The sequence below is a fragment of the Poecilia latipinna genome, unplaced genomic scaffold, assembly GCF_001443285.1.
Source record: "Poecilia latipinna isolate Pla-1442-1.1 unplaced genomic scaffold, P_latipinna-1.0 Scaffold8, whole genome shotgun sequence".
Lineage (NCBI taxonomy): Eukaryota > Metazoa > Chordata > Actinopteri > Cyprinodontiformes > Poeciliidae > Poecilia > Poecilia latipinna.
The window spans coordinates 261,982-285,578 of NW_015112624.1; the positions used below are offsets into that span (position 1 = coordinate 261,982).

At 41.4% G+C, this 23,597-nt stretch overlaps 1 protein-coding gene across 3 annotated transcripts; it reads right to left on the reverse strand.

The window, feature by feature from the left end:
* Nucleotides 1–24: 24 nt before the first annotated feature.
* Nucleotides 25–23,289, reverse strand: pxnb (paxillin b). Of its 3 annotated transcripts, XM_015027656.1 has the most exons (14): nucleotides 23,083–23,283; nucleotides 10,268–10,476; nucleotides 10,101–10,186; nucleotides 9,866–10,005; nucleotides 9,181–9,355; nucleotides 6,990–7,101; nucleotides 5,598–6,869; nucleotides 4,490–4,756; nucleotides 3,992–4,393; nucleotides 3,685–3,846; nucleotides 2,982–3,155; nucleotides 2,816–2,897; nucleotides 2,565–2,713; nucleotides 25–2,468 (listed from the first exon to the last, which is right to left on the reverse strand). In XM_015027656.1, the coding sequence occupies exons 1-14, from the start codon at nucleotides 23,093–23,095 to the stop codon at nucleotides 2,202–2,204; spliced, it is 3,510 nt and encodes a 1,169-aa protein (XP_014883142.1). In that variant the 5' UTR covers nucleotides 23,096–23,283; the 3' UTR covers nucleotides 25–2,201. The 3 variants fall into 3 exon arrangements, with proteins under 3 accessions (XP_014883142.1, XP_014883155.1, XP_014883149.1); XM_015027669.1 differs by lacking the exons at nucleotides 3,992–4,393; nucleotides 4,490–4,756; nucleotides 5,598–6,869 and having other exon boundaries at nucleotides 23,083–23,266; XM_015027663.1 differs by lacking the exons at nucleotides 25–2,468; nucleotides 2,565–2,713; nucleotides 2,816–2,897; nucleotides 2,982–3,155; nucleotides 3,685–3,846 and having other exon boundaries at nucleotides 4,300–4,756; nucleotides 23,083–23,289.
* Nucleotides 23,290–23,597: the final 308 nt, after the last annotated feature.

Sequence of the window (23,597 nt, forward strand, 5' to 3'; positions counted from 1 at the left end):
AAAACAGAGTCAGACAAATTGATACTAGCAAAACAGAATTTATTTGCATAATCAGACTAACAATGATTAATCTCACTATTCATACAGACTGACATTCTGAGTGAAAAGGAAAGAGAGAAAAGAATTTATAGAGGGTATAGCTTTGGTTAAATAACATGCCACTACACTGATTTGAAAGGCTCCTGTAACATGATATCTTAAATAAAGAGAAGAAATAAGGCTCTAGAATTCCCTGAACAAGACAAAAGGGCAAATTATAATGAACAGACCCAACCTAGTGGTCATACAGTAGATGCCACTCATGCTGTGGGAAATGATTCGAATTAGTCCTGCCAATTGCTCTGGCAGACCTCCGCCTTCTCGTGTAACAGCCAACACATTTTAGTGGACTCACAGACAACATGACAGACTGTGGATTCTTACTGTGATCGGCCTGCGTGTCAAACCACAGGCACAAAAGCATAGAGTCTGTTAACGCACGCTGGTAATCCACAGTTGCATAGTTGCAGGAACGTCACAAGCAAACGGCATACTGTCCGCCGGCTTGTGCACTGCTCAACATTCATCCGTTTCCCAATACAGTAATCACAGCAAATATGTCCAAGTATCTGCGCCACGCCTTCGCCTCTTCATCCCCAAACAAGTGGTTAGGAAACACATTCGCCAAGCACATTCCAGACGATGTAGCTGCATTGAATATTTACAGAAACCCTCCCAGGAGTTAGTCCGAAACAGTAACGATAGTGAAAGAGATACAAACAACGTGGCTCCACCTGTGCGAGACGAGCTTAATTTTTTGCCCAGTGAAAAGACGAGGAATGATCAGACAGCGCAGAATGTCGGGACAGCCATTTGTGGACATTCTAGGTGAAAAATTAGGATTTTATACATGTTTTGGTTTTACAGACGAGGATACAGACAGTGTAAAGATAACTGTGGACACTGAAAGTGATTAAAGATTGGCTTCTCCTTTAAAGAAAAAGTAGCTGTGTAACATGGTTTCCACACTTCTTAGAACTTCATAAACAAGTGTTTTTGATCAATGACTAAACGTGACTCCAGAGTGACTTCACATTTCCCATTCTCTAAACAACCACAAGCTGAGTTACACATTTCCAAAGTCATGATGTTTTATAGCAATGTGGATTTATCCAAACCCCATTTTCTTCTACATAACAAGTGTTTAAAAGTCTTTCTGACATCATATGTGGTAAAAAAATAAAAAGCTGACCGCACATTTCCAAAGTTAAAAAAAAAAAAAACTAAACAAAAAAAAACAATAGGTCATCTCTTCCCTGCTAAAATGACACACTCAGCCAGTGAGCAAAATTGTCACACACACATACACACACACACACATGGATTTCAGTATCTCATCCAGTCTGAATTCACTGCACTGTAAAATGATAGAAACTGTAAAACTTGAAAAACACGATTTTTAGCTAACCGAACTGACATCTTACAAACATGTAGAAACAGGGGAAAAGTAGTTTGCTGCCTCCATAATTTGTGGGGGAAAATGGCGCATTTCTGGCATTTCTAAAGGTTTACGACACCATTTACATGCCAAACATGTCTTCATTAGAGTTGCTGACCAAATAAAAGCCACTTCAAAAATGTTAGTCAGCAGAAATGTTTTTTTTTTTTTTCAAACTTGGCATGAAAACAGTATTCTGCTTCAACAACATGCACACAATCAGTCTAAAACATACTTCCATCACCACCAGAGGAAAACTCTTCTTTTCACTAACACAGCAAAATATTCACACCTCTTGAACTTTTTCAGTTTTGTCACAACCGGAAGCTGCAATGCGTATGCTCAGATTCTATGCGACAGATCAAATTTGAAATAGTGAGAAATTGTAAATGATGACAGTTTTAAAAAAATTTTTCGGACTTTTCAGCTGTTTGCTAAAAAGCCATTCGTGGGACAATGCAAATTGGTGGCGGCAGCATCATACTCTGATACAGGAAAGTTAATCAGTGTTAATAAGAAGATGAAAGAATGCTCACTTTAAAAAAGCATGTGCCATTTTCCTTAAACTTTACAATTTTAAACTACTTTGTGTTGATATCTCGCATAAAATCCATAAAGGTTGTCAAAGGTAGGAAAAAGTTCAGAGGGTAATAAATGTTTTCGCATCGTGCTGTATTATAATCGGACCCTGCTCACAGCTCTAGCCTGCCCTAGATGTGGCTATCTAGTTGAACAGTTTGATGAAGCAGCCCTGGCAGTAGGGTTTGTCGTTCTGCTCTTTGAACGTGCCTTTGTTGAGCTGCTTCAAGCAGAAGGCACAGACGAAATGCTCCGGGTGGAACTTCTTGGACATGGCCGTGATGCAGCGGCCCGTGATGGGCTTCTGGCAGCCGGAGCAGAGAGAGCCGCGGCACTCGTGGTAGTGCACCTCGCAGTACGGCCGGCCGTCATGCTCGAAGAAGCTTCCGTTCACAAACGGGGTGAAGCACACCTGCGGACACACGAGAACGAGCCGTAATTTCACCCTCTCGTCTCGTTATTAGTGCGACAAAAATCAGCCAAGAGGGAGAAATTCTGGATCACGAACCCTGCAAACGAAACACTCGGGATGCCAGAGGCAGTTGAGAGCAGAGATGTAGTTCTCCAGGATGGCTCTGGCGCAGCCGCCACATTTCGGCGCAAACATGTCGAAGTAGTCCTTCCTGCAGTACGCCTTCCCGTCCTTTTCGTGGAACCCTTTGCAAGAAACACAGGAGAGGAAAACGGGTTTTGCATGAGCCGTAAAGCAAAAGCGAACATATTGCTAATTCAGAACTTAAACAACTAAAAAGCCTGTACCCTCTGGGCCGAAGAAGGATCCACACTGAGCGCAGAAGAAGTGTTCAGGATGCCATGTCCGGTCCAACGCCGTCACGACTTTCTGTACAAAAGGATGACAGCAAAGCTTACTACAGTTCGACACTTCTGCTCGAGACGCTCACGTTTTCACAGAGTGACGACGCACATCCAGTATGGGCCCGTTGCAGTAGTAGCATCGCGGAGAGAACAGATTGTGGTAATCTTTCTCACAGTACGGCTGTCCTTCCCGCTCGAAGAAGTTCCTGGAGCCGATCTCCTCCTGACAGTGTGTACACACAAAGTGCTCAGGGTGCCATGTACGGCCCATGGCAGTCACCACCTGAGTGAACAGGAGAGCAGATGGAGGATTGAAACATGTTTGGACCGATTATTTAAGGAGCTTCACAAACACTGCAGAAGCACAATCTTCCCAAGTAATTTTGGTGCAGGTTCTGGTGCAAATAAGTTGGCATACTTGAAATAAGAGAAAACTTACTGACACGCAACTTCAGCAAACTATAGGAGCTTGTTTTAAGTCAATTATTCCTTAATAGTGACGAAAAAGTACTAATTATAAGTCAAACAATCTGCCAGACATTTTTCCGGCATTATACGATAAACTATCTTGTGACCCTGGCAGACTATTTCAGCTTGGGGGATTGTTTTTGTAACCTAATCCCACTTGGATCTGTATCCTTTGTTTCTTTGGTTTTCACAATGTTGTTTGTTTTCTAGCTGTATTTGCAATTTCGCACTATTTTGGGTAAATCTATCAAATAAAATTCCAATAAAATAGATTGAGGGTTATCCAGAGGGTATAAAGGTTTTTGTAAGGCCTAGTGTATGAAAAGTTGATTATATCATCTCACCTGCCCCACAATGGGCTTACAGCAGGCACCACAGACTCCTTTAGCAACTGTCTGCACCCCCAGCTTGTTGAGGTCAGACTGCAGGCTACCAAGCATGTTGTCCAGCTTGTTGACCTGCGTCGGCGGCCCACCTGGAACTCCGGCCTTCCCCTGGGCCATGATCTAGAACGGTTGCAAACAGTTATGTCTTTCTGCTCCACAGAGATGCCAATGAAACAATTAATCACTCAGAGGCTACCGAAGTTAAAAAACAGACATCTCTAAGGACAGGCGAACAACAGAAGGGGTAAGAGACGGGGATTCGTGCCTGCATTGGAGGGAAGAATGGGTCATACTCTGTTTGGCAGCCTATAGACACCAGGAGTTTGGGTGCTGCTGGTTGTACTGGCTCCACCGGTGGTGGATGGTTTGGGGTGTGGACAACAGGAGGAGGGGGTTCTGACTTAGGGATGGGAAGGTCCTGAACAGGCGCCGGTGGGGGTGTGGCTTTTGTAATTTGCCGAGAAGGGGGAAGTGGCTCCTGAGTGCGGATGGCTTGTGAATTATAGGAGGTAGGTGGAGGAAGAGGTGGTGGTGTTGGGACAGGGGGCTGCTGTACTGGGAGTGGTCTCTTAGGTTCTTCTATAACAGCGGGGCGACGAGGGTTAGGGGGAGAGAGAGGTGGGAGGACCTTCCTGATAGGGACTGGTGACTCAGGAGGAATTATGATCTGAAGGGAGACAGAGAGGAGCGTGAAGGAAAAGTGAAAGAAGGTGAATTAGCTGAAAGATATTCTGGTTAGACGTCTGAGCACACAGCAGCCAACCTTGTCGACCTCACCGCCCCATCCGTCGGGACGGAAACGCTGGGGTTTGGACGTGATGACGACCCCCTCGGTCAGCCACTCGTCCGATTGTTTGCGGCGCCGCTCCGAGCGGCCGATCCCGAGCTTACCCTGAAGCTCCTCTATGAGGCGGTCCTGAGACGAGTTCTTGTTTACAATGATGGGGCCCATCTTCCTGCGCAGGTGACCGTCGCGGTACATAGGATGCACATTGGGAGTCTCTTTAGTGCGCCTAATCACCGATTTTATCTAGGAGGGAACGGTGGAAACCTCATCTTACACCCAGATTCACCGTAAACCAGTTCACGCAACATGCCAGCGGGCTTTGGGGGTCGTGCATCATGTCCTTTAAGCATGCTTGGGTCATATGACGGCAATGAGTTGAAACCCTCCAAATCCTCTCCAACATTACTCAAGCAAGCAAAATACTCACCAAGTCAGATGCGTTAGCTTTTTTTACACAACACAAGTCCAAGTGTAAGAAATTATTTTTATGATTACAGCAGCAAAAGCATTGAGTTAGCCATGGGTGCAATCTCAATCCAAAAACTGTTAGATGGATGGCTTCTTTTCTTTTGCTCGATAACCAAAATTAATTTATTTATTATGGTAACAAAGACACAGTAAGTAGGAATAGGACCAAACCAGAGATGTATCCAGCGGGAACTAGAACTGCCAGATGGATGGTTGGAAACTAAAAAACAACAACAAACTTTTCTCCAATTAGGGGACGCAAGATACCAAACTGCTAACTTGTATCAACTCTCTTCTAGGTGGATGTTGTATGCCAAGAAGTCTCAAATGTAGCAAGTTTTTAGTCTCAGTAGAGTGCCTACATCTATGTGCTCCAGAATTGAGGAAAATGGCACCAAATTATCAGCACACCCCTAATTGACACATATGTAGCTTACTAAATTTTAAAAACACTTCATAGAATAGAATACGGGTTGCGACCAGTGTGGTTGGTAAATATGTACCAGTTTTTAACTTCAGCCATTTTGAAGATGTTAACAACACAGCTGAAGCAGATGCTAGCATGTATCAGTCTCAGCAGCCAGAACCAAAACGAGCCTGACGTGCAGATGCATACATGTCCCGTTGCAGAGACTCTGTCTATACTAGGAGCTTGGACCAGGGGCATGTCCAAGGCAACCTCTGGGGTCCCAGGGCACGAGGAGGGGGTCATGGACTCATCCATCCAGCTGGCTTCAGTCAGTGGAGTCATGCTGCCATCTGTATACAGCCTCTCAGTGAACGGTGTAATGGTGCCGTCCAGTCCATCATGTAGGGACATTGACAGCTCCTCATCAGCCCAGTCCAGGTCTCCATTCCCGTCGGTTCCCATGGAGTCGTCTGTGATGGTGTTGGTGGCGCTGGCAAACGTGTCGGGTTGCACACAGTTTCTGTCCATGGGCAGGATCAGGTCCTCTTGCACTTCCTGCAGTCCTTTCCTGAGAGAGTGAGCCTCCATCGTCTCTAGTGGTTCCTCTGTGTGCGATGTATGACTTTGTGTGAAACTCATCGCCAGAAGCTTATCTAGGGCCTTATCAAGAGAGGGCTCCTCTGCAGAAGGTTGCTGTAAAGCGAGATAAGTGTCTCTCTGGGCTACTGGAGACACCTCTGACAGCTGTCTGCTGGTACTGGTGAAGATCAGAGGAGAGGGGATCTTCAGCGGAGAGACTGCAGACGGCAGCAAATACGGTGCCGATGGGAGGTGCGGAGAAGATCGAGATGCAGACGCAGGCAGAGGCGAAGGAGTCGAGAGAGGGGGAGTGCGGCTTTTTGAAAGAGGCGGGGAGGTGAAATCTAAGTCCTGGTCAAGAAAACAAGCAGGCCTCTGGCTGATAGATTCAGAAGCACAAAACGTTTTACTAACGGATGGTGAAAGCCGCTCCGCAGACGGACTGGGGGTTTTGGAGGTCTTGCGCTCCAGGACGGTGTTAACAGAGGTAAGAGAGGGGGTAGTGGCACTGGAAAGGCTCGGGCTATTTCCTAACAAGCTGGAACTAGATGGAACAGGCTGACAGAGGACGAGCAGGGACTTTGTTTGGGAGGACAGCAAGGTGGCAGAGACATCTATGACAGAGTCCAGGTCGATGTCACTGGCAGCAGAAAGAGACGAAGTAGGACTGTGGGGTACGAGAAGGTTCGGGTGAGGCATCACAGAGCCACTGTCCTTCGCTTCCTCATCTATGTGCAACTCTAGGGCAGCAGATAAAGGGAGGAAAGAAGAGGCAGGTGGGTGGGGAAGATTAAGAGAAGAAGAAGAAGGAGCCACTGGGGTGATGGAGGAAGGCGCTGGAGAATGGTGAGAGGTAGTTGGTGTCCCTGCTTGGTCTGGCAGAGAGCCCAAAGAGCTGGGCTAGAGGACAGAAGTACAATAAGAGGAAGAGGACAGAGGTTATAAAAACTTCTTTAGGAGAGGTTTGTGAACAGAGGATGTAAAGTAGCCTCTACAACATTTACTCATGCTGACTTGTACCTTGAAGTCAGATAAAGAGGCCATCAGCTCATCCAACTCTCTGGTGGCACAGGAAGCCGACATTCTTGTTTGCTGCTGAGATGCATCCAAATCACTGTGACGTGTGGAAGAGCTGGAAAGCATGAAGGTGATTCTTTTTAAAAACAATGAAGCTTAAATTCAAATGTAAATGGCGTTAAAAATAGGGATGCACTGAGAAATTGGCCCAGATTTTCTTAATTTTGGGAGATTAGAGATTGGCTGATACTTACATGACAAACAGATCTTATCCACTGATATTATCCACATCTCAAAGGTCTGAAAATCACCTTTTACTATCCTGTGAGAGAGGGCTGACTGACAGACCCAACCACCAGGTCATGTCTGTATGTGTGTAATTAACAATAGTTAATTAACAATTAACTATTGTGTAATTAACAATAGTTAATTACACTGCTGACAAATTAGCGACTCTGTCATGATGTTTAACGTTTAAATTGTCATCGGCCAAAATCGGAATTGGCAGATTAGACTTTTTAGGGATTGCCAGAAAATCAGTCAAATCAATCAGTGCACCCTAATTAAAACCTCGGTTTTATTCTGTGTTTTTACCCAGAACAGTAAAATGTATCCATGTAAAAATACCATTACTAACATGTTTTTGTTAATAAGGCTAAGCAGTTTAATATAGACTTACATTATCCTAATAAGGCATTTAAAAAAAGAAAAAAAAAAATACAATTTCATTTTAAATCCTATATATTTATAGGCTTACAAACACATAAAACGTTGAAGGATTTGATAAACAAAGCCATACAGATAAATATTCACAACATTTCAACTTTTTCCAAGTTGTCTCATTACAACAATAAACTTTCATGCATTTCATTGAGATTTTATTTGACAGACCAATGCAAAGTAGTTAATAATTGCAACATAGAAGGATTTTCCCCCCCCCTAAGTCTTGACAAATAAATCTAAAACATATTTATTTTATACGAAATTTATCTTTTTATTCTTATGTCCAAAAATAAAATCCAGTGTAACCAGCTGGTAACTCCCAGAGGAGCTGCAGAGATTGACGTATGCGGTGGAAAAATCTGTTGCCACAACAATTAGTTGTCATACTCTTTATGGAAGAGCAGTAATAAGAAAGCCATAAAAGGGAAAAAGTAAATATGTGAAAGATGGTGGTCAGATGAGACCAAAAGAAACTTTTGTGGGCTACATACAGAACGCTATGCGTGTAGGAAAACAAGCAGATTGCATCACTCTGAAAACATCATTCCCACTGTGACACTGTTACTTTGTGTTGGCCAAGCAGATAGAAAATTAAATACGTTCAAGCTTGTGGCTGCACCAAGACTAGATGAAACATTTCAATATTTTCACATTTTGTGGATCTCAATTCTGAAAGTCTACATCAAAATGTTATCCAAAGTGAACCTTGCTGAAATTCAGCTACCCTTGAAAGTTGGGCTGCACAAGATGCCGCAAACGTATGGTTTTCTCAGAATCACTGTTTGCAATTTGCATAAATGTGAAGAACCGCCTGGAGTGCAATAAGTGTTTGCTAATTATTGAAGTACCATACATTCATGCTCTCTGCACTTCTGATATATTTTATATTTAATTAAATGTATTGCTTAATGAAGCATAAAAAGTTTAAAAAGGTGGTGAAGGCAATGAAAAACTAGAGCTAAGCTTTATAATAAATTACTTTATTATTTATTTATTTTATTTATGTTAAATTTCTTAATCCGGACCTTGAGTCTGAATTTCATACGACAAACAAGCAAAAATGGCAGGAAAATGAAAAACCTTTGGATCTTTTTGTTGACAAAGCGTTAGATTTGTCAACTGATCTCAAATCCATGTCTTTGAGATGGAAATTATGCTTTTGTTTGTATTTTTAGTAACTGGACTAATTAACTGCAGACTATGTTTGCTATGAATCCAGAACAAAAGATAGTAAAATGTTTAAATATTTGGTTTATTTATCACAAACCATATTGCAATCACGACATATGCAAATATTATATCACGTTTTCCCTTATATCCCGCGCTCCTACTTAGAAAGATCACAATACATTTATTATTTCTTACTCTTCCCTGTATCACCTCTGAGAGAACCTGACTATTGATCTTTCTTCTTACTGTTAGCTTTTCTTTTGACTGCATGAATCAGAGTCAGTAAAAACAGAGGCTGTACCTGGGTGAAGGACCTGAACTCTCCAGCAGACCATCCACCGGGGGTCGAGCTTCCTCCGGCCTCATCCCATTCCGTTTTGGCTTTTCCTGAGGCGGGGGGCTTACGAGGATGTCAGGAGCGCCTCCGTTCTCATAGTGGGTGATACTGCAAGACGGCAAGGGTGGAGCTGCCTCCTCTAAGGAAACGTGACAGGGTGAGTAAATGCTGCTCCACACAAACAGAAGTGAGAAAGTGTCGAACTTCCCCCTTCCCCCATTTTCTACAAAGTGGATTCCTGCCCTCTTGTCTTAGATGACGCACCGCAAATACAAGCAGATTAGGGGGAGAAAAGACACAAGGAAAGTACAAACCAGATGCATTTAATAAAACTTGAGGCATGTTACTTGAATAGATGTCAAAGAATTATGACATCATCACCATGTTTGCTCGGCAGCCTGACCCGCATCGCCATTCTTATCATATAAATACAAAATATTTGTGACAATGCTGTTATTTAATACTAAAATCCCATTTAAATGTGTTAAAATTGTTGCTGTGACATATTTTCTCCAGCATGTCTCCACTCTTCCAACTTCTCTGTATTCGTTATTGGAATTTAAACATCTAAGTGTTTTCAGGTTGGACACAAAAGGAAGAAGATGACACAGAGGTGCAATTTATTTATTATAATAGCAGCTTTCTCTACCTGTGGTGGGGAAGGAAGGGGAGCTCTGCTGCACGGCGTTGAGCTCCAACAGAAGCCGGTCCAGCTCTGAGAGATTACTGCCCAGGGCAGAGGTGATGGCTGCTGGAGACGAATCTGACGTCTTGTGTTTGTTAGGAAAACTGAAAAACACACAAAGTGTAACTTAACGGTAAAAGAAAATGTTTACCTTTAAGTCTGCTTGACTCAGAGGACATTCAGAGAGCCGGAGCAACACCTGTAAACATGGTCCTCTTCGATGTGCGACAGCGGAGAACTGCTGCTGTCTCTGGACCACGAGCTCTTATGGGCCGAACCTAAAGACTGGAGCAGATGAGTAAAGTCATTAGCATTTTAGGTTTAAAGCCAGAGAGCGCCTCGTGCTCACATAAAGTAGAGACCCACCTGTTGGGAGGAGTGGTGGGAGTCTGGCTGATCTGTCAGGGAGCCGTTCAGAGCGTCAGCTGAAGGCGGTGGTGGAACCGGAGGCGGTACGGACGCGTCTTGGTAGGGGAGTCCGCCCGTCGGGATGGAGTAGGGCGTCTCATCGGGCAGAAAGACCGGCCGCTTCGAGATGTGGGATGTAGTAGATTCTAGGTCTGCAAGCAGCGCATCTGAAAAGGTGAAATACTTTCTTTAGGTTCCCAACACATGATCGATTTGGGATATCAGTATCAAACAACAAACAAGTATCAGATTATATGAGCCTGCATACAAAATCTCCTTTTAGTTTGACCCAGGATTCCTGTCCAGAACCACTCGTATCCTGAACAAAGAGTCACTGAATAATAATAAATAGGTCAGTTGTTCTCATACCCATTATATTAATATCACATGATCAAGTCTTTTCTAACATTCAATAATAAGTTATGATGCTGATATTGTATCGGGTCAATAATAGTACAGGCCAATACTCAAAGCTGTAATATCGATACAGTTTCGAAAGTGAAAAAGTTGCATCGAGACACTTGTAGTTTTTTTGCTCCAGGATCCATTTGAAGAAAACCGGAAGAAGCACAGAATCACATGAAGATAAAGAAATATGTAGAGATATTGCTTAGTGACGGGAATAATCCATTTGTCAGCCTCATTAGTGTGTCAGAAACCTAAAAGTCTGATGTTTTTTCCAGTTAGTGAACGCACCACAGTAAGCTCTTACAGCTCTGCAGGTGTTTTCAGTATATAGTCAGATGAAGCCCAGAGATGTAGAATCCACTTTAAAAGAAAACTTTGGCATAAGATTTTGAGGCATTTTTGTGTTTTAACCAGACTGCCAAAGAGAGTGAGATTTACAGCAGGTAACAGGAAGGTGCAATGCAGCACAGTAAAGCTACTTTGTTTAATCCTGTAACAGTTTAAAGGATAAAATTAAGACTACCTTATATCAGAGGTAGTGTTTGTCTCTACCTCTGAAACAACTAATGATCCTGCATGGCAGGAAGGACAGAAATAAACATTTTTAACGTCTTTCATAAATCTTATATCAGCTTAGTTCATAAAGTAAAACTGATTAACAATCATTAGAGGGCATGCTGCATTGTGGGCTGGAGGCCAGTAAACTCCCTCATGTGAAGTGACATCGAGTCTGTCGTTCCAATGTGTTTACAACAAAATCAACACAGCAGTTTCCACAGCATCATGTCCAAAGCTGTTGAAGCCCTGAGCAGAATTTCCTTTGCAACATCTAGTTAAGCCTTCTGCACACCTTTTAGAAATATATAACATTATATAGAAAGTTTATACAAAACTTTATTGAGCTCAGGAAATAAAGTGAAAATGATCAGACAGGATACAGAATACAAAACCCCAATATTTTTTCAAGTATTTTGGAGAGCTGCAGAAATGAGCTCAAAAATTAAAATTAATAAATTAATAAAATATAAATGAAAAGTTTAGAGCATTGCCATTCAAACTACTGAATTAACTAAGCAAAAATAAACAAATCAGTTTCTTTACAGTTTTCACAGCCAGTCCATTTGAGACAAACTTAACAAGACACACTGACAAAGAGGCAGGCAGGCAGAAAGCATTTCTGAACGGCGTCCAGGGTTGAGAGGGTACAAAGTTATCCTCCTGAGAATTTGGTGCAACTCCAGAATAAAATAGACCCTTACATCACACCATCCATCCGTCCGTCCGTCCATCCAGCCACCGCCTGACCAGAATAGACCGCCGTCACCAGCTGCATGCCGTTATGCTACAATGCTTTTGACATGCCATCATCTGCTTTAGATGATCCAAAGCTCACAGCGGCTTAAAAAAGCAGCGTCGCTTCAATCCAAGAACATACAAACCTGTCTCGATTTAGAGTTTCTTTATGACTGCAAAGTTTTATTTCCCCGTGATTTAGAAAGTGGTTCAAAGATCAGCAAAGAGAATATTTCACACTTCTCTAGACAAGAACTTCCATATTTAATCCTGACTCTTCATCATCACCATCTGTGGTCCAAAGGGGAATCCTGCCCAGAAGCCAAACGTCCTCCGTCCTGCACTTTGACGTAAACCATGCGGGAGCTCAGGCCTATTTAAAGCAGTAAGCTCAGTGAGTAACCATGTCTGTGCAAATGTGCTGAAATATCCAGACCAGCTCGAAATAATCTGCACCTGGTGCTGACATGCTGAACAAGGCCCGACTTAAATTGACTTTGTCGCTCATAAAACAAAGCCCGCAGATAGAAAAATGCCACAAGTGGTTTTAGGACAAAGGTGAGCCGTAAAATGCGCCAATCTAAATGTAGCTGTGGTATCATATTTCTCTTACCAGGGTTTTCAAATTAAACACGCTTTTGGACTTGCTATACTTGTTGTACTGAATTCCTAGAAAGTTCCTGTTGGCCTTGGCAGAAAGGACGGAAATCCTGCCCAAGGACTGCAGAGGCACTTGCAGACAAAGCAAAGTTCTCCAAACTCACCATCGGCTGCTGCTATGACACAGCAGTGACTGGAAATATTCAGAGTTATTCTTAAAGACAACTGTGATGAATCTTTTGGAAATATGAAATTATCTTCTTACTTTATCATGGTTTTAATGTGATCTTCATATGAATCTGGTGCCATCTGAAAAGGTTTTCAAGGAGATTTCTGGGATAAAAATATACTTTATCCTTAATGAACATGTACTTTATTATTTTATTAAATTACATATTATAAATTAATTAAAATCAAGAGTATGTCTCATGCAGATCACTCACTATTTAGGTCATTATGCAAATTGTCAGAAACCAACAACAGACAATGCTGCTGTAACACATGGATAATTTCCCTTTGGGTACATAAAGTATTTCTGAATGAATTATTTTGCACATTGAACTTTCATTCTTTGTATGTGAGAATGACTCCATGATAAGGATACTACCGCTATTCCTAAAGAAAATGATCCAAATATCTACCTGATATGTTTTTGAAAATATTTTTTAAAAATAGTCTTTAGAAAAATGTTAACAGGGCTCCACAGTGTCAGGAAAACATCACAATGCAATATCACCATGGAATATTGCGATAACGACATAATAACCCACATTTCCCTCTTTTCCATCATCACGGTTTCTGACCTTTTTCCTCAGAGTCGCTTAGATCTACTGAACATCAGATAAGAACATAAAGGATGAGGAAATCCCACCCAAATGCCTGAATATGTCACTGTAAAGCAGAGTTTAATGCACTACAGCCTAACAAACATTACATTCAAGCAGACCTGTATGGTTCTAGCTTGAAATGAATATTTAAATAGAAACTTTAATAGATTATTTTCTGACGACTATTTTTGTTTAGCCTAGGCAGAATAGTTGGTGCTCATATTAAAAATAACAACAGCATAAAACACAAGTTTTACACTATAGAAATTGCACACACCTATATAAAAGTGAATTATTCTTGTTGCTGGTTTGACATTTCTATTATTGTTGATGTAACACATCCTTGTTTAGTTTCATTATTACCTAGATCTGGGTGGGGCTTTGTTTCTTGTGCCTTCATAAAAAGGAATATATGGAGTTAAGAGAATCCATTTGTTTTATTAAAATGATTCTAAATATAAAGTGATGAATGAATGAGAAAATAAATAAATCTTCTTCACAACACAGATGGATATCACAAGTTTTCTTTTATGGTCATAGAAATATTGAGTAAAGGCAGACAACAGAAGGTCAGGTTGTTGGTTTGAGTTCAGAAATCTCAGCTTCTTCACGAGTCAGTAGTTTGCTCTTCTGTTTGCTCCCGGCTGCCAGCTGATGGAAAGTAGATAACAGACAGTGATCTAGTTCACTTTGGATGTGTGAACACAGGACGATAAATGAATTCATTATGAAAGTCTGTTGATTGTTCACTTACACAACAGCTTACTGCTCTGAGCGCACATCGCATTCATAATGTGCGCTCAAAACCTTAATTGCCTCCGCCCCTATCCTGGCAAAGATGCTGCTTCTCCAATGCTTCCAGACCTGATATTTCCTGACAGAGCATTTCCAGAATCTCAAATTCTCTCAGACCGTTCCACTCAATCTCATTCCTCAGGAGAGAGGATGCAGTGCCAGGATCTCCTGCAGGAGTTCGTCCCTTTCTTTCCTCAGCTCCATGTAGCTGTTGGACTTTTCTTCACCGATGCGGTCCAGAACCTCAGATGAAACCTCTATGTGAGCTTGAGTAAGGAGCTCTCGATTCTTTTTCTTTTTGAAGCGTCAGTTTCTCAACTGAGGTCATTCATTCCTCTTTTGTGATTTGCTTTGGGAATCTGGATTGGCACTGGACATTTGTGACAGACATTATGGATTTCTTCCAGTTTCTGCATGAAATGGTCTGCGATTTCAGCAGCCCGTTCAGCTTTGGACTCCACATTTAGCTGCAGATTAGTTTCCACCTGGAGCTGGTGATTCAGTTTTGGAAACACATGAGTGAAAACTTCTACTTTTAAGGTAAGGTACAAGCAGCAGATTTATTTATGGTAGGTTATCTTCTACACCATGAAAAAAATGCGCTTACAGCTGTTGTTTGAAACCAACTTACGACCAATGGCTTTGCTGGGATCTGCATCCTGAAGCTCTTTGAGCTTGTCAATTTCTTGACCCAGAGCCATGTTCTTCTTCCTCTCTGCTTCAAGCTTCTTCCTGAAGTGGTCTCTTATTTCTGCATTTTGATGGTGGAGTTCTTTGTTTTCATCAAAAAGAATGTTCAGCTCCTCCTCATACATTTCAAAGAGGTTAAGCATATGCTCACGACTCCACAGGTTCTCCATGTTTGCATTTTTTCAACCTGAAATGCTTGCTTCCCCAGCGCAGAGGGAAGTGTGTCGAAGGTCTGAGTTGATTCCCTGTAGTGAACTCTGAACTGCTGGAAGACCCGACTGCAGTTCCAGAACATTTGCTGCGTCATCATAAGGATCCGCAGCGACATTCTGGCGTTCTGTCCACCAATCACAGCAGAGACATTCCTCTCACTTGTTCCATTCAGATTGGAAAGGACATTTCCATCGTAAAATATCTGAAGATTTTACATCTAGTTGGATGTAGGATTTCAGAAGAATATTTAATCACGATGCTATTGCTGAGAATGATAAGGTAGCTCACAGTTATCTTTCATTTTCCTCTCTTTTTTTACATTTCATATTGACTCAACCACTATTCATGAGCATTAGCATCTCAGCCATTAGAGAAAGTAACATGCGACTGGCAAAATATGTTATTGCAACCAAGTAATACTTTGCAATTACAATATTGCACGCACACACAAAAGAATTTATCAATTATTTATTAATTAACATTCTTAATCAAACATTTTTCCCTATAGAAGTCTGAGTATGTTCATGTAATACACTGCTGTATAAAATTGCTGGAAAAATTTGTAAAAACAGACATTAAAATGCAAAGTTCTTCACTTTTACTGAAACCTTAGATTTTTAATCTCATATTTCAAACAAGTCGAAGCAATTCGAATGCAGTTTGTCCTACACTTGATTCAGGACAAACTGCAACTTGATTCAGCAAGACATATTTGACCAATGACAGAGAGCAGAAGGATTAGCGAACTGAAACACTAATCGTGTGGGAATCATTAATTTGACCTTAGTTGTTTCAGCTAAATGATTTGTAAGATAAGGCTTTGTTTTTGGACCCATCACTGATCAGTCTTCTCAAACTCCTCTGGAAATGCAGAAGAAACAACAGCAAATGTATCTTATAAATTATGAACAACTGATTCTGTCCTCCTTACATTTTTTTAAGCCACTACCTTTGGTTGTGGTTAAAAACATACTTGTGTAAGTCCAAGAAAATCAGTGTCATTGTTTACAGCATCTCCTTCTGTTCCCTTGAAGGACTTGAGAAATCAAGCTCTGTATGAGAAATCCCAGACAGAGAACTGAAGGATGATGAGAGTCAAGTGGACTACAAAACTACCACAAGTAAACTTCCTGCAGCTGCCAAAGTGTAAAGAACTGATCAGACAGGAAACAACATCAAATAATGTCACTACAATCTAGCTCCTAACTTTCAAAGACAGGAAAAACATGGCGATAAAACATCTGACCAACAATAACAACGAGTCCTTCTTGGTAAAACAGGAAAGTACTCACTAAAGGAAAACAATGAAGCCTTGTGGAAATTATTTTAAATGACCCAAAATGATTTTTGGACCAAAAAAAAAAGAAAAAAGATGATAATATATTTAAAAACTAGGCTGGAGTTTGAAGAGTATAGACCTGAAATGTTGTCGATTTGTTTTGCTTTATGAAAGAAAACAAACTCTAATACAGAAAAGTCTCAAACTTTTAGGAACTTAAAAGCATCAACAAACCAAACAGCAGTGTGGGCCAAGTATCGCTCTAATCTTTTCCATTCCAGACAGGGGGTGGTGGGGTGGGGGGTGTAGCAGCCACAATGGACAAAGTCCAATTCTGCTAACAGCATCCTGACTCAATGGCTGATTGTGCAGCGGTCTGAAGGAATAAAACTGTCGTCAAAAATGAAACGACTGGATCAAATTATTTCAAGCGACTTCATCTGACTTGAGTCAAACAATACACAGACTTGCAGTGGCGCTGTCAGTGGACATAACTGCGGTCACGCTGCGGTACCGTATTGTGTTGACATTATACACATTCTTGCGGCAGTGGGCACACGTATAGTCTTGACTTTGTGCACCCAATGTCCACCCACTCACAGCTCTGCCACAGTCCTGCAATGTTTATCGGATGGGATGAAGGCACATGGGGAATTCCAGACATTCCTCCGTCCACCCTGAGAAAGAAACCTCTCAGGTAGGGGCATGTGGAAAACAGCTCTGAACGCAAACACACAAACTTAATCTAGCGAAAACGGTCATTAACATCCCGCCTTTCTCCCCCCACCCCCAAACGCACCTGGAGTCAAGAAGAAGACACTCAATACTCAACGCTATCCACAGCATGCTTTGAATTCCACAATAAGGGAGATGCCTGTGTTTTTACCGCCCTTCACCAGACAGTGGGGAGTACACGAAACCAGAGCACTTCGATCTTTTTCATCAACATGTGGGCGACGGTGAAAGGTCATCAGGGTCCACAGCTCACCTGTTTATACCCAGGGAGCAAAAAAGAGCAGAACTGGCTCCGGTCCCAAACGGAAACCCTATCCTATCCCATCAAGCCAACCCAACGTGATATATTTATAACAAACAAGAAAAGCAGGGGCCGGAGTGAGGCGGCAGCATGGGAGATGCCAAAGAGAGAAATGACATCAAAAAGGTGACGGAGTCGACAGAGAATCTAACTTTAAAGATTAAAGATGGCCAACTATTGTTTTTACCGTGCAATTTAAGAAAGAGAATCCCAAAGAGACAATGGTTGAATGGATGAACGTTAGTGATGGCATACAATCAGTGAGACAGAGGCATCATTTCGCGATTGCTAGCTAAAAATACCCTGCCAAGCAGAGCCATGTAAGAAAGATGACACTCCCTTTGAAAGAGTGCTGGACCAAAATAAAAGTGCTTCCCCACAGGACAGTAAATCAGATCACAAGGGAAAGTCTAGCGACTGATGCAGCACTCGGTCACCGAGGACATTCAGAGCCAAGGCGTGGATGAAAACCGTATGTCAACGAGGAGCCATCTGGGCTGTCTGCAAACTGTCAAAGATCGGCCATCTTGTCATTTACGGCATGCGAGCGCTTGTTAAAAGCACATTCGTTCTTTCAATAATATTTGTTCCAGACATTTTAAAAAAATTTTATCTATGATTGCGTTGACAACTGTTAGACATACGGGATATTTAGCGTATTACAAATGTTCTGCTAACTGCTGCCAAAACGATTTAATATAGTTAGGATGAAAGATGTAGAAAAAGTAATTTGAAACTTTTTACGAAAAAAAAAAAGTTTATTTATTCACATGGATGTGGAGTCACTCCAACCTCCATGTGCTAAAAATTGTTCAATTGGATCAAATAAATTAATAAATCAGTCCCTCCAGTTTTTCACAATTTCACGATAAAAGTCATGCAAAAAAAGTTTGTTTTTTTCCACTAATGCTGGGTAATTGTGACTTTATTCCAAAGGTTGTGCAAAAGTTGTCAAAAACATTGGGTTTGAGTGACTGATGAGCTATAGTCCGTGATGGCGAGTAGCTATTTAAATTCTTTAAAGAATAGAAATATTTTTGTCTGTTTGGTATTTTTCCCTTTTCGTTTTCCTCCATATGTCGATTTTTAAACAAAATTCCTTGCAAATATTTCCAAAGTAGCACCGCAAAATTTGTGATTTTGAAAGCAAAAAATATTCATCATAAAAATATGGTGAAATTCTGGAGGGACTGATAAATATTCATCCATTCACTGTATATAGAATAACCAATTAATCCAAGATAAGCTGACAAGTTCTCTGCAGATTCAGATTTCTTTTCCGACAGGTCAATAGGTCAGATAGGCTACCGGGATTAGCGAAATTTAAAAGAAACGAAACGAATGAAAACCGAATCCTTTTACAACCTTTTATGTTGTAAAATTAAAAAGTTTGTGTTTTGTTTTCCTATCTTTATACAGCGAGTGTTCCCAGCTGCATACTTCATGCAAGGCCAAAGAGTTAACAACTGTATACAAAATAAAAACCATTATTTCAATAAAAAAATAACATAAAAATACATTATCTTTATCTACAAGTGTTTATAGACTAAACAATTGAATCTCTAATTTAAACCGATGAAAGAAAACTGCACTAAAATTTCATAAAATACAGATAATTTACAGCTAACCAGAATAATCAAAATTCAACAACATGAAAACATTCAATTCAAGAAAAAAAATGACAAAGCTTTGGTTTAATAAGCGAAGATATTTTTTCACACGCAAATCCAACCTTAATGTGGCATGCATCGATAATTTGTAGAAATTCACAGATCTTGAAGTTTTAAAGGCTTCAGAGTGACGTACCGATTTATTTTGTGAAACAAAAGCATCAGGCTTTACATCAGCCTTATTAACCTGATATCAGTCAGTGCTCGTCTTGAGCCAAGATCTGAGGTCATGTAACTGGGAGGGCATGGAAACAGCATGTGAGAAAGAAACAGGAAGCGACTGAAAGGAGCTACAACTGGAACAACAGTATGGTACACCAGCAAATAACAGAGGAAAGGCTGTTCTGGCACCCGGCTCACAGACTGTAGGCCCGCCGCTGCCCCCTCCAACAGCGTTCGACGGCCTCCAGCACTGAGTCCGCTCATTGTTTTTCTTCACTGTTTCCTGAGGATGTGAGACAGGCTGAGTTGCCTAAGCGATGAGGTCAGTCACGCAGCTCTCTCTTCCCCAGACCTACAACAGGATGGGTGTGGATCAGGGACGAGCCTGATTTACAGTCGGGGGGCTTCTTTGCAGCTTTGCAGGCGAGCCCACTGGTTGAGCATGGTATGCTCCAACCCTCCAGCCTTTCACAGGGTGATGACGGCTCGTTTGCTAACACTAACTCTGCACTGACTCACAGTGAGCCGCTAAAACACCTTTAAAGATTTTCAGCATGTAATGCAAATGGTTTAAATAATGCAGCGTCATGATCTACACACCCAACCAAGTCTTCTCAGGGTTTTGTAATAAATGTAAAAAAAAAAAAAACTCCCTCTCTGCCAGGCGATCAACCGGTCCTCTAAGGTTACAGGCCTGCCGTGTGTTTACAGATGCATTAAGGTGTTGCTATGTGCTTCGGTTTACACACAGATCTGTTCGTGCTTCAATAGGTCTGGAAAAGGTGCCTGAGGATTCTCTCCGTTTCTAACTATAAACAGCATTTGTTACCTGCTGTGTTCCCAGAAAATTTCCCGAGTCTGATTAGAGGAAAACTGTTTTCTAAACACGGCGTCGGCTCCTCGGCTAAAAATTAAGACAGAAACAAAGAAGTAAAACAGCAGGAATTTAGTGCTACCTGTTAGCTTAGGGGAGAAAAAAACTTTATGGTTATAATCAGAGGCACACGACCGTTTCTTCCCCCAAAAAAACTTCCCTTAATGCAACAACTGACTCTTGCTTTGTGTTAAGTCGGTTTCTCCTCTTGTCCACATTACTGACAAAAACCTGAAAACTTCATCCATCATTTCTTGTCATTTTTCCACACCCTGTCCTGGCTCCCTTTCACACTAACCTGTGCTTCACGCTGAGGCAACAAACCTCCAGCAGAAAAAAAGAAAGTAAAACCCCCCACTGTGAAGTCTGGACCACATTTCCAGCACATTCTCCAGAACGTCTACACTAGGCCGGACCTGGAAAGAGGCACTAATGTAGGGAGACTGAACTCTCCCAGTCATTTCAATCAAAACTTGTATTAAGGTTACGATATCAAATTTTGCTGAGAAATAAATTGTCCCAGAAGTTATTGCGATAAACGGTAATATTGTTGTTTTGAGACCATTTTTAAAGTAACTTAATGGTGATGGCATAATAACGCAAAAACACATTTTCAAAGATCATTAAACTCTAATGAACGTTTAATACTGGAACTGGAAGATATTTTAAATATCCAAAATACATAAACAAAGCTACAGAACAATAAATAAAATGAATTATGAAGTCGCTGTAAACAAAATTGTCCTCCAGAAAAAGGGCTGATAAGACCAAAGTACCAGACTGGAGACTTTTGTCATCCAGTTTTTGTCAGAAAGAGAGAAAGAGAGAAAAAGAGAAAAACGATAAATCGTGCAAATGGAAATTATTGAGTTTGCTTCAATTTATCATGCAATTAGCTGATTTATTGCTTATTGCGACAGGTCTACTTCTACTTTCTGATAAGCCTGCATAAAAGTTCAGCAGTTCACAGTATTAGAAAAAAAAAGAAATAGAAACCAAACTGATTTAATTTAAAAAAAGGGCAACAGACAGAGCACTCCGACACATGTTGCTCTGAGGTCCACATCTGGGCGAGGACTCGTCCCATAGGGCCACATGCGCGCTGAAAACGAAGCTGGGCCTGGTTGCCACCTGGCCAAGATTGTAAAAAGACTGATTGGAGAATTTAACTGGAAATTTCTGAGTCAGCAAGGGAGGGCTCTCCTGCTTCTTCCAGCAGTGATGATCACATAAATCGCACAAGAAAAACAACAAAGAAAGGGTTAAAAGAAGATCAGGTTTCTTTCTTGATTCACGTGAGCTTTTATCAACCAATCCTGTAGCCTTTTCAGCTAAAAGGTCAGTAATGAAGTGTGTTGTTCTTGCATACTCAAGGAGGGATTAGGAAACTTAAGACTACCACTGTGAGGCACTTGGGAGTTATTTAATCTACACGTTTTGACTTTTGCTCTACCGAATGTCAAAACTCAGTGTTTTTAACAAAGGGTTGGAAGATTTCAGGTGGACAGACGGAGAGTAATTGCGTCGCCACCGGAGCAGGAGAGGTGTGGCGAGAGGTGAGTCATGACCTCGTAGGTATTTGGCCTTGGACCCCGAAAGAGAATGATGCTCGAAATTCCTCAGCAGCAGCCCCCCCCCCGCCTCTCGGTCTTCAGAAAGCTGTTCAGAGGGGCTGTAAGCTCCCACTCAGTCAACAATACGTCCTTTCAGCAGACTACAGCAGCAAGAGCATCTAATGTGGCCTGGAGGTATTCTCACAGCAGGCCAAATGCTAAAATGTGAGCCATCGTCTCTCCACTTAAGCAATTACCAAATCCATTTAACTAAAGCTCCCTCTTTGAGAGGTCAGGAAAGGAAGGGAAAAAAACTTCACCGATTCAGAGGATTAGCATGAAGTGAATATATAGTTTTATGTAGATATAGTTGACATATATGAAATTGTAAGTGGAAGGAGATAAGACAGTTTTTGTGGTGTACCTAGCATGTCTTACTTTTGTCAGTTTTCAAAGCATGAGTTAAACAATGTTGAACGGATGGATGAATGTCAAAATGTAGAAATATTTCCAACACCAATGAGCGCAATTAAATTTCCAGCCTGTGTAATGAACGCATTGACAGGGAAAATGTTTGTACTCGTCACGTCACAGAAAATTAAAACGGTGTTTTCAATACCCAAGTAAACAGACAAATTGGGGGGAAAAACACTAAACAAACGATTGTTTGATTTTCCCCACAACCACATTGTCCAGATTTCTAATTTAAAAATCAAGTATTTTCGTGGGTCGGTGGTTTTTTTTTTTTTTTTTTTTTGTTGTTTTTTTTTTTTCAGTAATATCTGCTCTATCCCAGTGGTTTTAAACAGCCAGAGTGAGGGCTGAACCCACATTGTGCTGCCTGAGCAGTCTAAATACGGAGGCCTGTTGACTCCACCACTTCAAAGTTGGAATGAGTAGCCTGGGGCAAGAGCGAAGGAGTTCACGTTAAAGCTCGACAACAACATGACAACTGAACATCTCCTTCCTTTGGAGGGATAAATTGGATCAAAAGTGGCTCATATACATGGCGTTGGAGCGACGTATCATTATCAGAGCCATAAACATGAACGCGAGGGAGAGTTCAAACAGAGGTGGTAGTAAAAGGCTAGCAATGTCCAGCCGCTAACTTACTGCGATGCTTTTAATAAACAAATGGGAGCGAATTATAAAATGTGTCAAACAACTACTACTTTTTTTCGCAGGGCGCGGTAACATTTCTGTCTACTATTAACCCACTTTTCCAGAGAAAGAATAACCTGAAGTTTACCAGAAATACTATTTTAGACACCAAATCTCGACGAAACGTAACTGACTCCTCCACCCTGCTGCCCGTTTCTCTTCATAGAACAAAAAAAACACTCCGCTTTCCAAAAGCAAGCTTTGCAACTTACCCAGATCGTCCATGGTGACTGCCTGGTTGTGTCCGGCCTGAGTTTTCTTTCTAGCGACCTTACCGACGAGTTACGGAGTCTGGCTCTTCAAACTTCTCCACTCCAGCTCCACAAGTTCAGTCAGGATAGGGACTCGTGAACGCGCAGCAGTGTGTTCATGTGTAGCTTAACCAGAGCGCCTGCATGCTGCGGTTGAAGCTAGGTAAAGAGCGACATCTGGCGTCCAATAGCCAAAACTACATGTTTAAAGCCAAAAAGGAGTTTTATTGAAAAAGTTGCTGTTCTTTTTGCATTGAAATAGTTTAGCTGTAGCTTAAAAACATTGCCACCTTACTATTAATTTGTTTTTTCTGTAGGAGTTTAACAGAAATAGAAGTTTAAAACATTCTATGAAATGGTTCAGTACGTTTCAAATATAAAATTTTCAATGATTACCTGCATCCAGCTGTTTTGTACACTTTACTTCACCAAGATGCATCAGTACACATGTGAATCAATATGCCAGATTAAAATTA